This window comes from Contarinia nasturtii, unplaced genomic scaffold (assembly GCF_009176525.2).
Source record: "Contarinia nasturtii isolate CC-2019 unplaced genomic scaffold, AAFC_CNas_1.1 Cnas_scaffold_1371, whole genome shotgun sequence".
Lineage (NCBI taxonomy): Eukaryota > Metazoa > Arthropoda > Insecta > Diptera > Cecidomyiidae > Contarinia > Contarinia nasturtii.
The window spans coordinates 2,844,485-2,859,725 of NW_022198708.1; the positions used below are offsets into that span (position 1 = coordinate 2,844,485).

The 15,241-nt window shown below is 32.8% G+C and overlaps 2 protein-coding genes across 2 annotated transcripts; one reads left to right on the forward strand and one right to left on the reverse strand.

The window, feature by feature from the left end:
- The first annotated feature begins 398 nt into the window (after nt 1-398).
- LOC116345863 (putative fatty acyl-CoA reductase CG5065) lies at nt 399-2,408 on the forward strand. Its single transcript, XM_031775577.1, has 6 exons — nt 399-629; nt 844-1,251; nt 1,307-1,439; nt 1,511-1,673; nt 1,755-2,255; nt 2,318-2,408. The coding sequence occupies exons 1-6, from the start codon at nt 399-401 to the stop codon at nt 2,406-2,408; spliced, it is 1,527 nt and encodes a 508-aa protein (XP_031631437.1).
- Nucleotides 2,409-8,409: 6,001 nt separating this feature from the next.
- LOC116345887 (Krueppel-like factor 4) lies at nt 8,410-9,881 on the reverse strand. The gene is made up of 3 exons (XM_031775615.1): nt 9,069-9,881; nt 8,789-8,951; nt 8,410-8,608 (listed from the first exon to the last, which is right to left on the reverse strand). Exons 1-3 carry the CDS (start codon nt 9,700-9,702, stop codon nt 8,530-8,532), a joined length of 876 nt encoding a protein of 291 aa, XP_031631475.1. The 5' UTR covers nt 9,703-9,881; the 3' UTR covers nt 8,410-8,529.
- Between the last annotated feature and the right edge of the window lie 5,360 nt (nt 9,882-15,241).

Genomic DNA, 15,241 nt, shown 5'->3' on the forward strand with positions numbered 1-15,241 from the left:
TTAGCCGCACGAGCTCAGCATTTCGCAGCTCTCAGCTATATGCTGAGCAGCAGCAAATCAGGATACTCTGATCGGACACACTGTGTATATCAAAAGTTTCTATTGAAAAACGTAATATCTATGTCTCTATTAAATGATATTTATTTCGTTTAAGAAATAATATCATAAAATATGATGTAAACATGATATAACATCATAAAAAACACTTTATTACACGTGCCTATTAAGATTTATGTTTATGGTGGACCATAGCAAATCATGTTATCATGGTAAACAATGGCACCTTATCATTTCAAGTATAAAAGCGTTCACTTATTGAAGAATCTAAATAGTTTTCCTTGTTTTAAATTTCAATAGCCTATAGCCGTTCTGTAATCTGGATAGAAAAGAAAAGTATAATGGTCAATGAAATGTGCATCAACGATCACTTAACCATTGACCGGTTTTCGGTTAAATCATTTTATCGTAACACTTGTATTCTAGTGACGGGCGGAACTGGTTTTGTGGGAAAAGTGTTAGTTGAAAAATTGCTGAGAACTTGTGATTCATTACAATGTATTCATTTGTTAGTCCGCACAAAACATGGTCTACGTATCAAAGAAAGATATCATAAGTTCATACAAGATACGGTAAATAGCTGTTTTCACTTTTTACATAATCGAAAACATCATTTCTATTCTTTATTCATTGAATTTCATTATAGTTAGAAACTATATGCTTTTTTACTATGTAATTTTAAGGGAAAAATCAGAACGATGTCTGATTGGTTTCTGAATCATATTATTTTTCTTTCCTTTTTTCTGAACAAAAAATATAATTTAGCTTTTATTTTTGAAATATAAGGTATTTGATCGCGTACGAGAATCAAATCCGGAGTATTTGCAAAAAATAGTATTCATTGCGGGCGATTTATCGAAAGCGAATATCGATATATCGAATGAAGACTTACACATACTCAAGAAAAATGTGAATATTGTTTTTCATTTGGCAGCAACTGTGCGTTTTGACCAAAGTATCAAAGAAGCGATCAATTTAAACACTTTAGGTAGCATGCGACTTTGGGATTTATGTTCTCAAATGCAAAATCTACGTAGTATTATACACGTTTCAACGGCGTTTACCAATCCGACTCGTACAAATGTGGGAGAACATGTGTATCCACCAAAAATTGAAATGGATGTAAACACATTTATCAAATGCGCTGATGCGTTGCGAGAAGATTTAGTGACGAAAATTGCAACACATTTGCATGTAACAAAACTATCTCTTTGTTGAAAAATTGGTTTAACATTGTTTTTACATTTAGGGAAATCATCCGAATACATATACGATCACAAAAGCAATGGCCGAACAAATGGCAGCACAATATCATTGTAAATTGCCAATAACAATTATACGACCATCAATAGTAACATGTGCTCTAGCCGAGCCATTTCCAGGTTAAATACAGACAAATCCATTCGATTCATTTCTCTTTGCCACTATCCAATTTTTTTTAATCGTTTTTCAGGATGGATTGATAATGTCAATGGAATAACTGGAATGATAATGGAAATTGGACGTGGCACACTAAGTAGTATTATGTGTGATAGTCGTCTTGTTCTTGACGTCATTCCCGTTGATATTGTTTGTAATATGATGATAACAGCTGCATGGCTTAATTACCTTAAACAGTAATATTCTCATCATTTCTTTCGACGTTGATTTTTGGCCTTGAAATGAAAAAAAAAATCAATAATATTGATCCTTTTCAGAAGCCCAAACATTCGTGTATACAACTGCATATCGGGTCAACTGAATGCATTGGATTGGGAGACGTGTCGTCGAAAGGTGTTGAAATATTCACGCATTTATCCTAGCAAATATGTAATTATGTATCCGAATGTTTCGTATCGAACCAATCGACTTGTACACTTTTTCTACGAAATATTTTTGCACTTTTTACCGGCGTACATGTATGACTTTTTACTTCGATATAAAGGGTTGAGGCCGATCATGTTTAAAATTGCCAAACGATATAAGTCGGTAGCTGATACTGGAGAATTTTTCGCAAGGCACGAATATACATTCGAAGTGAACAATGTAAATGATTTGCTTCATGAAATTTCGATGGCTCATGATGGACACGAATTCATGTGCGACGTTAAAAAATTAGATTGGGACAAGTATCTAAAGAGATATGTGTGCGGCATTCGAAAATATCTTTTCAAAGATGATGATTCGACGATTGATCAAGCACGTCAAACAGTCCAAAGGTTTGTCAAATGAAACTCAATTATTTTCATTTTGATTATTTTTTTTAAAATTATATTTGCAGATTGTATGCACTAAAACTGATTATCCAAACAATATTTTTTGGGACAATTTTATTTTTCATTTACAAAATACTTCTCCTATGTATTATATGAAGAAAAATCCAATAAAATCATTCAAAACTCTATCAAAAAACAGAATATTTTATTGAACAACAAAAAAATCGATGCTAATTAAAAATTTGATGGATTTAAAAATGTATTTTCATTACACTTTTGGTGATACCAAACTTTGTGGCTTCAACTTTTATAGCTTCTGGAGTTGACGATCCAAGAGAGGAGATGTCATTTGAAAATTTTCCCAAAATTTAAAGGGGTAACTTTTTCTATTTGGTCTCTCACAAATTCAAAAATGCATTATTTGATTTGTTCAATTTTCATTAATTTGCTAGTTAATTTGTATATACCATCCCTGCGACATGACAGTGTATTGCAAAAAGTGACATGGTGGCGCCATGTACAACATGGTGGTGAAAGAACAAATTTTCATGTAAGAGCATGTACGACCACATTATTGATGTTAGTTGTTATCAACTTGGATGAAATAATTTGTGGTCGCAAATGCAAAATGTGCGTGGTCGCAAAGAGTGATCATAAAATTTAACTATTTTCAAAAATAAAATGTTTACAATTAGAAAGATTCTTTGCGATTTCATCATTTTTGTATTTAAAATTTATTTCGTTTAAAAAAAAGTAGAAGAAAAAACAAATCGTCTATCACAGTGTGGTCGCAAATACGTTGTGTTGTCGCACATGCAAAGTTTGTTCTTTCACCACTATATTACAGGTACATGGCGCCACCATGTCACTTTTTTCATGTCGGGGGGATGGTATATACAGAGTGTCTCACGAAGCGGGGCTACTATGAAGTATGTTGGGGGTAAAAAATAGAAAATTTCTATCTGAGCAGAATTTATGTTAAGTTTTATCTGATATTCGGAGTAAATGAAGGGATTACTCTCAAAATGAGTTAAAAGACTACGGTTTACACAAGTATTGGTGTAATATGTGTAAGTCGCTTGTAAACGGGCCAAGTGAATAGGTGCGCCACTCGAAAATGTTGAAACACTAACTGTGTAATAATTGAACGGGAAAATAAATGAAAAAAAATCGGGTGCTTGTTGGTTCCGGTGAAAAGAACCGTACCTTTGAAGTAATAAGGAAATGAACAAAAGTCACTTTTCATCCGAATACTTTCGTGTAAAAACATTCACCGGCATAAATCCAAGTCCCAGTTTTTTACCAATGCATAAATATTTATTAATTGATAAAATATCTATTTGCTTATCCAACCACAGAAGGTGTTTAATGCTTATGAGTGCCGATATGATTTCGTTTTTAATTTAAAACCGTTAGGAAAAAACATGCACGGTGAGTTCGGGCATATGCATTTTAATACTGAGAAACCACTGGAATAAAGTTATTATCAAAATCTTTCCGCAAAATATAAAAGCTAAAAAAATTATTTAAAAGGTGATTTTATTCATTTAGAGTCTAAATTTTAGACTAAGTTTGTAATTTTCAATACTTCCAGTTTTAACTGAATGATTGTTTCACAGATAACTGTAAAAAATAATGAAACCGATGAGCTGGCGAATCTTGACTTTCGATTAATTAGATGCGCACGTTGAGAGTATAACTTACATAAAAAACTGTCTTCACAAGTAATAAACATTCAGAATTGTCATTTTGCGCCTTGAGAAAAAAAATGAGCGGAAATTGTGCAAAATCGAAATTTTCGATTCAAAAAGATAAAAGAGAGAAAAAATATATTATTTTTTTTTCGAAAAGAAACTCAAGTTCTTTTTAGGTGTAAAACGCGAATCTTTCTTAACATCCGTATTAGTGTTGAATTGGTTATTGTTATTTTGTTCGATTGCTACAAATTAATACGATAGAGCAATTGCAAAAGAAGGGATTACTTTGACTCTTGCTGTGTTTCATTCGGGGGTCTTTTCGCATGTCACACGTTTGTCATTAGCTAACATTAAATCACACCACATATCGAGAGGATGGTAAAACGCTTGACATAGAATTACTGACAGAGCACAGCGAATAATGTCAATTTTTTCTCTTTCTTCTTGTCTCTCTTTATTGCATTCTGTGTGTCTCCCTTTTTATCAAATAAAAATGCATCCATAGATCGAGACGAAGAGGCCAAGGCGAGATGCGAAAGACTTTAGTTCCAAACAAAAATGAAAACATTTCTTTTGTTTGCGTCGACACTGCTATTCTTCGTAATTGAGATCTTAAAACTGTACACAATAACTAGCTGGTGAATGAGAAAACGAGAGAGACTTACTGATTTAGTACGTATTATTATCCGGAGTTTAATTCACAATTGCATGTCGAACACAGTCATACAGTTGAATACAATGAAACTGAAAAGGTCATGCTCTTGATTCAGCGATACGTACGCAATAAAAGCCACACATGGGATTTGATTGATTTGAAATTTTAGTCAATATTAAGAAGCTTAGAATCATCTCAATGCATTTTGTTGTCATTCGACTCACACATTGAACGGAATTGGCAATGTTTATGTTGCTGGCAACAACAATCTTTTATTACAATCTCCAAAGACGATCAATTCACTTTTTTAATTGTTGAACAAGCACTAGATTAATTCTTTATCTAACCAAGAATGTGAAGAGATAGAAAAAATGTGAAGAGAAAAGGCCATATCCGATTTTCAGAGAATGGATTCTTCAACGGAATCAATTGACTTGCACTGCAATCAATGGGATCGCGACGGGCGGTGCATGGCTGAATGAATTTCCTGATTGCATTTTTTCGATTGACCGAAAAAATGAAAATCGGAAATGATTTCGAAGCGAGCAGTAGAAGTTGTTGACATATTTATGCATTGATACAACAATTGGATCCAAGTTCGATAGATATATTTTTACATCAGTTTTTTTTTTTTTAATTCCATTAATGGTTTTACTAAATTGTTTCACACATTCGTTTCAATTCACCTAAATCTGCCTGTGCGAAATACATATGAACATTTTCATGCTCATTTCGAGATATAGATAACAAAAGATTTGTCTGATGTAGGTATAACCGATATTTTGCACGGTTTTGCATTTTATAAATCCACGGTGGTGGTCGATCGGGTCAGATTCATTTTTTCAATAGATACAAAATGTTCATTCTCTTCGCGTCCATTACAATGAACCAATCGATCGACACGGCCAAACGCAGTATAATTGTTCGAAATAAGGTATATCAAACCACAATAAATAACCATAGAGACTAACAAAAGCGACTAGTCGATCAAGAAAACAAATACCATTTTTTTGGCATTTATTCATTCAATTCCCTTTATTGGAGGATTTTTTTCTCCTTCTTTCTCTCCGCCTCGCTCACTCTCTCTCTCTCCATTCATTTTTATCCAAAACTAAGAAAAGGAATCGTGCTCCTTGAAAAACACGAAACGAATCGAAATCGGTGATGGCTTATGAATGAATTTAAAACGCGCACCCAATTGTATGCATTCGATGTAGGTAAACATTTTTTTGCTCTTTCTCCAAAAGAAACGAACCACCAACAAAAAGAATATGGACAGAAAGAATCAAATAATAATAAAGTAGGACATTCATACATTCGATGTTTAAAATTATTGCCATTATTATTTTTATCGTCCTTTTTTTCAATAAAAAAAACTCTCAATGGATCCATCTTAATCTCGAACATGTTCTTCTATTAAAGAGCAATAAAGTGACACATTTGTGAAAATTTATGTTTTTGTTAGATTGCAGATAAAACTATGTATGTACTCAAGTCTTTTCGCAATAATTTCGCTTTGTTTTCGTCATAATTCGAATTCAATACAACTTCAAAACGGTACAATGACAATTACTTGGAAAAAATACGAAAATAAACTGAAATTGATAAAGATTACATTTGATTTAATGAAGTCGAATGAACAAAATGATTTCAAACGCTTTATTGTAAAATGGGAATAAAATGGCAATTGAATTCTGCAGAATAAATGCCTTTTAGTGAAACTTCATAAATAAAGTGTAAACATTTCTAAAATTGATGATGAATGGAGTGAAAACAGTTTTTCCAAAGAAAAAAAATGATCGTATTCAAATTCAAAATTTAAATATTTACGCATTTTCTGCATGGTTTGGGCCCTCTTTTTTTCCAAAATGCTAATTAAAATTAACTGATATAATTGGGTAAAGTGAATTCGATATATATAAATATATATCCTTCCTTAAAATTCATCATGTGACAGGCGTGACACATTTTGGCCTGAATGTCAGTCGACAATAGGGCAAATAGAAGAAAAAAAAATTGTGTAGGCTATTTTGATTGTTGAAAAAAGAAAATCACAGTTTGAAAAGTGTGAAGTTTCGCAATTTCCCACGCTTCGAAAGCAGCTAATGTGTAACAATAATAATAATAATAAAAGTATTCGGTGTTCACCGGTTCGTTTCTTACAAAAAGTGAAACTAGGCACTGAGCATCGAAACAATGACGAATGACCGTACGCACTGTGAGCTATTATTATATTGACGCACAAAAGTCTAGCATTTGCTATCACATCATTCTGTATCTACGTAAAATGCAATAGCGAAAATGGTGAAAGAAGGAAAGAAACGAAGAAATAAAGCGAATGACAAAGAAAACGAAAGAAAAGATGAATGGACTCGATCTGTTTTATAAGAAATTGGTGCAGTTTGTGTTGAATGTTCACCAATTATCTGCACAGTCAACTGATGAATTGATCTGGATATTTCGACCGCAACAGACAGTATGACGCCTTAGTACGAAATGCAAACCAGAAATAAATAATACCCGATTTAAAACTATCCAAATGTAGTGAATAATAAATCCCAGACGATTCGCAAAAGCCATATCATTTCCATGGAAAACGATTTACAATATTAACATGTTACAAGAGTAAAAGACTTTCAATAGAAACAAATTCACGATTATACTGCACATTAAAATATTTTCAACTGACAAAACAATCAGATTACGTACAGGACTTCAAAAGTGACCATAAATTATCCAACCAACGTATAGTTAGAAAAGAGAACTTTTTTTTTTTGCTGAGAATGGACATTACGATCAAAATAGCTACCTCCTGGTGTGCTCTTTTATGCTATCTATTGATTTCGGATACAGCAATTACTTTTCGAAATGACAACAACGACAAATTGGCTCAAATCTTCATCCTGCTTTTAATGCACTTTGCTACAATTACTCATGAATTACAATTTAAACGGTGAAACAGCAATAATCTAAATCTGAAGTACGACGTGAATATTTCGGCTCTCTCATTGCCACTAGACTAGTGGTAACGAACATTTTTACATTTTTTTTTCAATAAACCTGATGGTACAGTATAGAAAAGCCCACAATTAAAACGCTATTTTTATAGTTCATCAATAATTTGATAGGGAAACTTTTTTTTATTCTCAATCAAAAAAAGGAAATGAAAAGAGCCCAAAAAAAGGCAAACGATCGTTGTTTTGTTGTATCAAATATGAATCGTGTTTTACGTTTTTGAATCATCTTCAATTTATCTCTTATAATATTCTTGGAAAATAGACAATTTTTAAGCTCGGTAAAAAAAATTTGTTGACTTTTTGTTAATGCCACGTACACATTTTTTTTTTCTTCGCGTAACGTCATCTCACATTGAAATAGCCTTAAGAATTGATCAATGTTTGAATTCTTTTTCATTGAATTCCAATCCATTCAATTTGTGAATGGAAATCAAAAAATGATACACCAAAATGAAAAGAATACACTTTACAATGGAGAAAACTAAGGATTCTTTTTCGATTCAGGTAAAAAAAAAATATATGACTGAATATGTGTGCGTATAAACCGCGATTTTGCAAAAATGCTTGGTTTGTCACTTCTTTGAGAAGATGCCCCAACAGAGTTATCCAATGATTTTTCAAATTATGTTGAAAAATAATTTGATTTGAATTTGCAGACAAAAATTTGGTTATTTCTTCAATTGTTCGTCACAATTCGTTTATTCGTTTCCATATAAAAAAAAAAAACATTTAATATACACAGTATAAAAATATAAAATTTAGTAACTTATTGTTGTTAAATTGTCTCTGTTCTTAATGTTAATTTTAATCTTCTTATCTTACAGTTGAATTCTATGTACACATTTCATTTATTAAAAGTTCAGACAAAAAAATAAAAATAAATCTATGCTATTCGATTTGAAATTCATTTAGTATCCATACAGATAAGGATGATATAATGGTAAAAGCATTGCTGATTGCATATAACGATCTTGAACAAAATGGGTTCTGAAATAAAAAAAAAAAGGAGAAATTTAAATTTTAATTGTTGTCTGGCAATCGGATTATTGCAAAAATAATTCCGTTTTTACGTATAAGTGCATAACATTGACCCAAATAATTTTCTTTAATCTGTTGCACCGTCATAAAAAAATTCATTGAGGATTTTAAAATTCTCATGAAACTTACCGTGTATGCTTTTTAAGATGATCACGACGGCCAAAGCGTTTGCCACAGGTTTGACACGGGAATGGTCGATGGCCTGTGTGAATACGTTTATGTCTCGTCAATTCTTCATTTCGTGTGAATGTTTTGCCACAATTTGGTTCATCACATTTAAATGGTCTTTCACCTGAAAGCAAAACAATAAAAAATCATTAAGAAAATGTATATTTAGCATAAAAAGAAGGGATTAATAATGGTTTTATGCTTAAACATAAACAAATCTACAATAGCTATTATAATTTACCTGTATGAATTCGAATATGTCCTTTGAGTTGACCGTTATTTGAAAAAGCAACATCACAATGCGGACATTTGAATTTTTTTGGTCGTTGTTTTCTGGCTGTCATCATTTTAACTTGCGCTTCTTCGGCCAAAACTCGAGCATATTCTTGTTCCATTACAAATGGATCGACACCCATGAATGGAAGATTGGGCAACATAATATCTGGATAGGTTGTTGTCGCTGCTGGCGGTGGTTGTGCGAAAAATGGAGCGGTCGGAAAGAATCCAGGTATTTGTGTTTGTAGATGTGGTGGCACTTGATTTATATCCAATTTTGTTTGTGGAGCACAATTTAAAAATGTTGCGGTTGTTGCGATGGTCGTCGTTGTTGATTGTTCATTCATTGCAGCGCTGGTTGATTTTTCGCAATTCTCACGAAACATTGGTTCATCTTTCACAGGAACTTTTTCACAGATTTCATCACAGCATTCGATTTTTTTATCGATAATTGATCGCGGACTAATCGATGGAGCAATGATCTGTTTTGATTGCATCGTTGTCGATGTTATTGTACTGTCCTGATGGGTTTTTCCATCCCAAGGACGAAACAAACGCGAATACGTTTGTGGCGGAGATATGGCACATTTGACCGACATTTTCACAACACAATTTCAAAAATATCACAATCACACAGGATTTTTGTATAAAATGTTCGTTTTTTTATTGTCAATAGATTTAATTCTTTTTTTTTTTCAAACTACGATATACTTCGTGTAATTTTGCGTTAGTTTTTTTCGCTTCAATATTTGAACATAAAATCGATGTTCACAGCTTCACAAACCGAAGTCAACTAAGATCGATCCTCAAGAGGTATCACTTTTAAAATAATCTCAAACAATAGACCCGGACGAATATAATGGTAGCCGAAAAATGAAAAATACATTTCAGTAGTTAGTAAAAAGATTAAAGAATCAACAAATAGAAAATAACATATATAAGCTCACACACACACACTGACACACATATACATTATAACATTTTCTATTGTTGAAAAGGAAACACTCTAAAAGAACTAAACATATTAGAAAAGAAAGAGATAGAAATGGAGAAGAAAAGGGAAGAGGAGAATGTGACAACTCCTCCCTATGCTCTGCAGCCCTTCTGTCTGCCGAATATGATGTGCTTGAAAAGACTGAAGCACACAAATGCACGGGAAAAATACCATAAACAAAGTAGTGGTACAATATCAAATATTTAGGGTAAATCGTATAACCAACTAAAAACAGTCCTCAAATAGGCCATACAAACACAACAAACACATACCATTTCTACTATATTGGCCAATGTAGAAATGATCCCCCTGCAAAATGCATAAATCGTAATTTTGCGGTTAAAAAGCACATACGTTTGTAACCACCACAAAATCCAAACATCGTCCACCGAATTTTTCATTGCTTTGATGCTTTTTTTTGTTTGACTGCATTTTCCCTGTCGATTTGAATTGCCGGAGTGAAAACGAAGACAGAGAAAAAAGCGAAAGAGAGAGTAAGAGAAAGAACAGCACAGCTCACACATCACATTTTTATTTGTTACGATGAAAAATGATACGAACACACAATAAAATTAACGGGAAGATAATAAATGGCAGCGAAAAAGCGGTCACACAAGCCTTAAAATCATATGAATATGCTGCACACTTATAAAAACTGTTTTCAACATAAATCGTCAAACCCTAGTTTGTTGTTTGCATGCGTTATACCATTCGATCCTTTTGAGCACATTTAGCTTGCAATTTAAATAAAAACATGACAATGCCGACAACCACATCGATGACGACGACGACGACACACATTTTGGCCAAAATGCGAACAGTTTGTTGAAAACTGTTGCATCCATTGCTCAATAGAAAAACCAGAATTTTAGTTCCACATGACTGAACATTTTTGTCATAGTTCTCAAACACACACCACACCATTTTATGCACTTTTTGAGATGGTGTGAGAATTATTATCGCTGTTAACGCACACAACACACACACACACAAATTACCCGTCACAAGACAGTTTGAATGGTATCAAAACTGAAAATGGCTGTTTTTGTGGCGAGCCTAACATTTATAATATGTATACTGCAACGCATTTGCCACGATTTGTAAGCAGAAGGCAATTTCATTTGAATGATTTTGTTGGTTTTATTTCCCTCGGCATCGTTGTCATCATCGCGTTGTGTAATCGCGATTTCTTTTGGGCTATTGTATGGGCCAAATTCACTTTTTGGTGGTGGTTTTTGTGCATTCATTATAATCAAGATTCATGAAGGTTTGTACATGCATCACGCAGTTGACACTGCATTAAAAGGCAAGACAATCAAATCGATTCCATTCCACATGAACGATTGCATATTCCGTTAAATTACCAATTCGACGTAATACATGAATTCGGCGTATTACTCTTAATTGCAAACAGCTATTTTGATTGTTCAAAAAGCACAAAATCAATAAATTCTATGATTTTTGTATTTTCACATTTCTCTACCGGATTTTCGCTCTTCTTTTGCCGGAACAATTATTGCCTATTCAATTTAACTTTGAATGGATTCTTCCATTTGTAGATAGTTGGTTGGCGTAGAGAAATTTTGCTGAATTTCTATTAAAACTCACATTTAAGCATCGAAGCAAACCACAAAACTGACGAGATTACATTAATTGCGATCCATCATTTGATTGAATTTTTGATTGTTCGTGTGTGCCGTGAAATCAAATTGTATTATATTTGATTGTATATCAATCTAAGTGCGCCTTCGTCTCAAAATAGAAAAGCCCAAATTTTTTTTTTTTTTTGGTGAAAAAATTCAAAATCAACTGTATTTTTGAATAAATCACTCAATAATGATTGAATTGCATCATGTCATTGATACCAAATACATTCTTTACAACAATAGACCTGAATAATTGGAGTGCATTGAAACTCTGTCTTCTGATGTGCATCGATGATCGATCTTCTTCGTTTTCAATATGAAGCTCGTGACATTTTCAACTGTCACATTTTTATGCTGTGTACATTTCGAATGTTTTTGAAGATAAAAAAAAATGCATAAAATTTAGTTGGAAATGTTTGAATTTGATTTTGATTTGGGTTGATTCAAGGCACAACCAATGAAATATCGAACGAACATGCAATTTCTTGGGAGGCAATTTTGATTGAATGCAATCAAATTACTTGACAATTCAGAGAAACATGTGTCTTTCCACGCAATTTTAAATTTAAACACATTAAGAACGCTATCATCCAAGAAAGAAATCACAATTTTTATTATTTTATTCCATTTTTTTTGGAAACATCTCCATTGATCGATCTTTTCTTTCAAGTATATTTTCGAGATAGGCTATAAAAAAATAAAATCAAACTGTTTTGATAAGTTTTTTGTACTAAAAAGGCCCAATTGTATGTAATGTGACACTTTCATGATCGATTAAATTTTTGCTTCAATATTCCAATTGAATTTTAAAAATTGTCTTTGTATAAATATCAAAATGAAACAATTCAAAACAATTCAATTGACTGGTTGGTATGTTTTTTTTTGCCGTCGTTGATAGTTTGAATGAGAATAGATATAAAACCAAAGTCAGCACTTAATCAAAATGAGCGTGTGTGTATGCATGCTCTTAACCTATCGGAGGGGCGTCATATTGGCGTATAATTTCAATGTGCTCTCGACTTACATATTGCACTCTCTATTCGCACATTTATTCATCAAACTCCGCCCCTGAACAAAATAAAATATATATCTCATTTTCAGCAAACATTCGACTGAATGCACCCCAATGCACTCGAACCAATGTTTCGCTGTCGAGTATGTGTTTTTGTTCGTATTTGAAGATATTTATCAAGCCACAATTACACACACTTGTGGTGAATCGACAATTTTATTGAAATCGTTGAGACGAAAAGGAAAAAGCCGTTTTCTATTTTTCACTGTTGTCAGAAAATGCAATGTCGGAATGGGCTGTGAGTGTGGAACTCACGGTCCCTCTCAGGCATAATAGAACTTATGTTTATAAAGTCAACGTGATGGTAGGCTAATCGAGTCCTTTGCTTTTATTTAATCGCCCAATTTTGCTGTTTCAATACGATCGATACACTATTTGATATAATGCATTCAAGAGAAGAAAAAAAAAACATCTGCGGCGCACTTTCCTTCTGCTTGTGTCAATGCAGCATTAGAAAAATACACGAGATTTATTAAATATAAAAAAATATATTTTTGGCGTCCGTCCTTTTGTTGAATGGCCGCTTTTGTTATCTTCTGTTTTGCAAAGGAACATTTCAACATTGGCCTTTATTTTTCATCGGAGGTTTTTTTTTTCGTTTGAAAAACGGTCCTAAAGGAGGTGAGTTTTTAAAGTGGCTTTTGTGGTTTGATATCAGGCATTGAAATGCGTTTTGAAAAGCTGATGTATTCAACCAAATTCTTATGTTCCAAGGAAAAGAGGAATAAAGAAGCAATATTAAAGGTTGTCGCTTTTGTCTCTTTTTCTCGATCAATTGTATCTATTTTCCAAAAATAAATGATGTCTCGCTTTCATAAGATGAAAAAAAAAACCATATGCATACCCAACACAATGGTTTGCTCTCGTGGACAACGCATATAATTTTTCACACCTTTGCCTCGATGACAATGAAATTATTGTTTTTTTTTTCTGTTTATGTTGTTGATGATTTCGGTTCTTTTTTCGGGAATCGTCAAATAGAGAAAAGCGCCAAACAAATTGCCCATTATCGATATTGGTATATCGTTCGGGTCAATATGAAATACACACTCCGTTTTGAAGTGTGTGTATATGTTGTACATTTGTCGATGTTTGACAAAATTATGATTGATTTGCCAATTATATCGATCGATTTTAAAACATAGCCTGAAATATGAATACTTCAATAACAAGTAGCAAAGTGATCGAGTGAGCAAATCCTTTGATTCTCCTAAACGGCTTACATGTTAAAAGTAGCAAAAGAAAGCGTGTCACAAATCAGATTATTGAAATCGTTCATGTGACATTTTTGCCATATAGCATTCAAATATATTTGAATGAAATGTTTTACTTTTCACTCAGTTGTAAAAAGTTGTATTTTTTTTTTTTTTTGAAGTCGAATATGGATTTCAAAAAAAAAAATGGCATTTCAATAGAATTTGTCACTTATAATTTGTTGACTTCATGTTTGAGCACACATTGAAATACATTGATCTTGTTTCAAATCACTTAATCTGATACTCATAGAACAAATACTCAACTTTTAACTGACAAACCACTTTTGGCACAAAAATATGAATGAAACCGATTTTGTGCTCTTGGACTTTGGCGTGCCGTAAGGGTTTATGAATAAAATCGGTGCCATTCAGTCTGAACCGAAGTGAAAATTCAAGAGAATGACCAACAACAACTGCAAGGCACAGAGATAAAGATCTATAGAGCACTTACAATTGAAATACAAACGTAGTAGAAGTTGTCAACTACTTTACCATCAATAGACTCAACTTATATCGGATTACTGTAACACGGCTTGTAATTCAATTATCGAAGCACACAAAAACTATATTCGTGACAAGCCATATTGATTTTTCTTATATGGACATCCAACGTAAAATTATAGGTTTTAAACGAAAATATCCATATCTGTAACATTAGATTCATCCAAAATACTAATTAGTTCTTTTAGTTTCGTCAATCATTCGATGCATTTGCATAAATACTTAGTTCATACAATTAGAATGGAATTTAAAAAAAACTTGTTTTGGATGTAGCAAAAATGTCTGTTCAAATGAAAAATGAAAATGATGTTGTTGGAAAACGACAAATGATAATTAAAATCTTCAACCCGTTTAAAACTTACCTGTTTACTTACTTCATGGGTCCTCAATTGTACATAGATGAAAAAGAAGCAGTGACGGTGGGACACGTGCAGGATATTAAAGTTTGATTTTTTTCTCCATGTTTTAATTGACGGCCTAAGAAGAAAACAATAACATACAGAATATTCTGCAAAAAGACGAATACAAATTTATGTGAGCAAAAACCAAATATACAAACAGACAGCGCAAAAGTAAAACAGCCTACTTACATGTGTTTCTTATGTAAGTAGGCTGTTTTACCTTTGCGCTGTCTGTTTGTATATTTGGTTTTTGCTCACATAAATTTGT

Excerpts from the sequence above, each read along its gene's own strand:
- LOC116345863 (XM_031775577.1), top strand. The coding sequence starts at position 399 with ATGGTCAATGAAATGTGCATCAACGATCACTTAACCATTGACCGGTTT. Across the intron at positions 1,440-1,510 it reads TCTAGCCGAGCCATTTCCAG|GATGGATTGATAATGTCAAT; the intron begins GTTAAATACAGA and ends ATCGTTTTTCAG. Across the intron at positions 1,674-1,754 it reads TGGCTTAATTACCTTAAACA|AAGCCCAAACATTCGTGTAT; the intron begins GTAATATTCTCA and ends GATCCTTTTCAG.
- LOC116345887 (XM_031775615.1), bottom strand. The coding sequence starts at position 9,702 with ATGTCGGTCAAATGTGCCATATCTCCGCCACAAACGTATTCGCGTTTG. Across the intron at positions 8,952-9,068 it reads ACATATTCGAATTCATACAG|GTGAAAGACCATTTAAATGT; the intron begins GTAAATTATAAT and ends TTTTGCTTTCAG. Across the intron at positions 8,609-8,788 it reads CATCTTAAAAAGCATACACG|AACCCATTTTGTTCAAGATC; the intron begins GTAAGTTTCATG and ends TTTTTATTTCAG.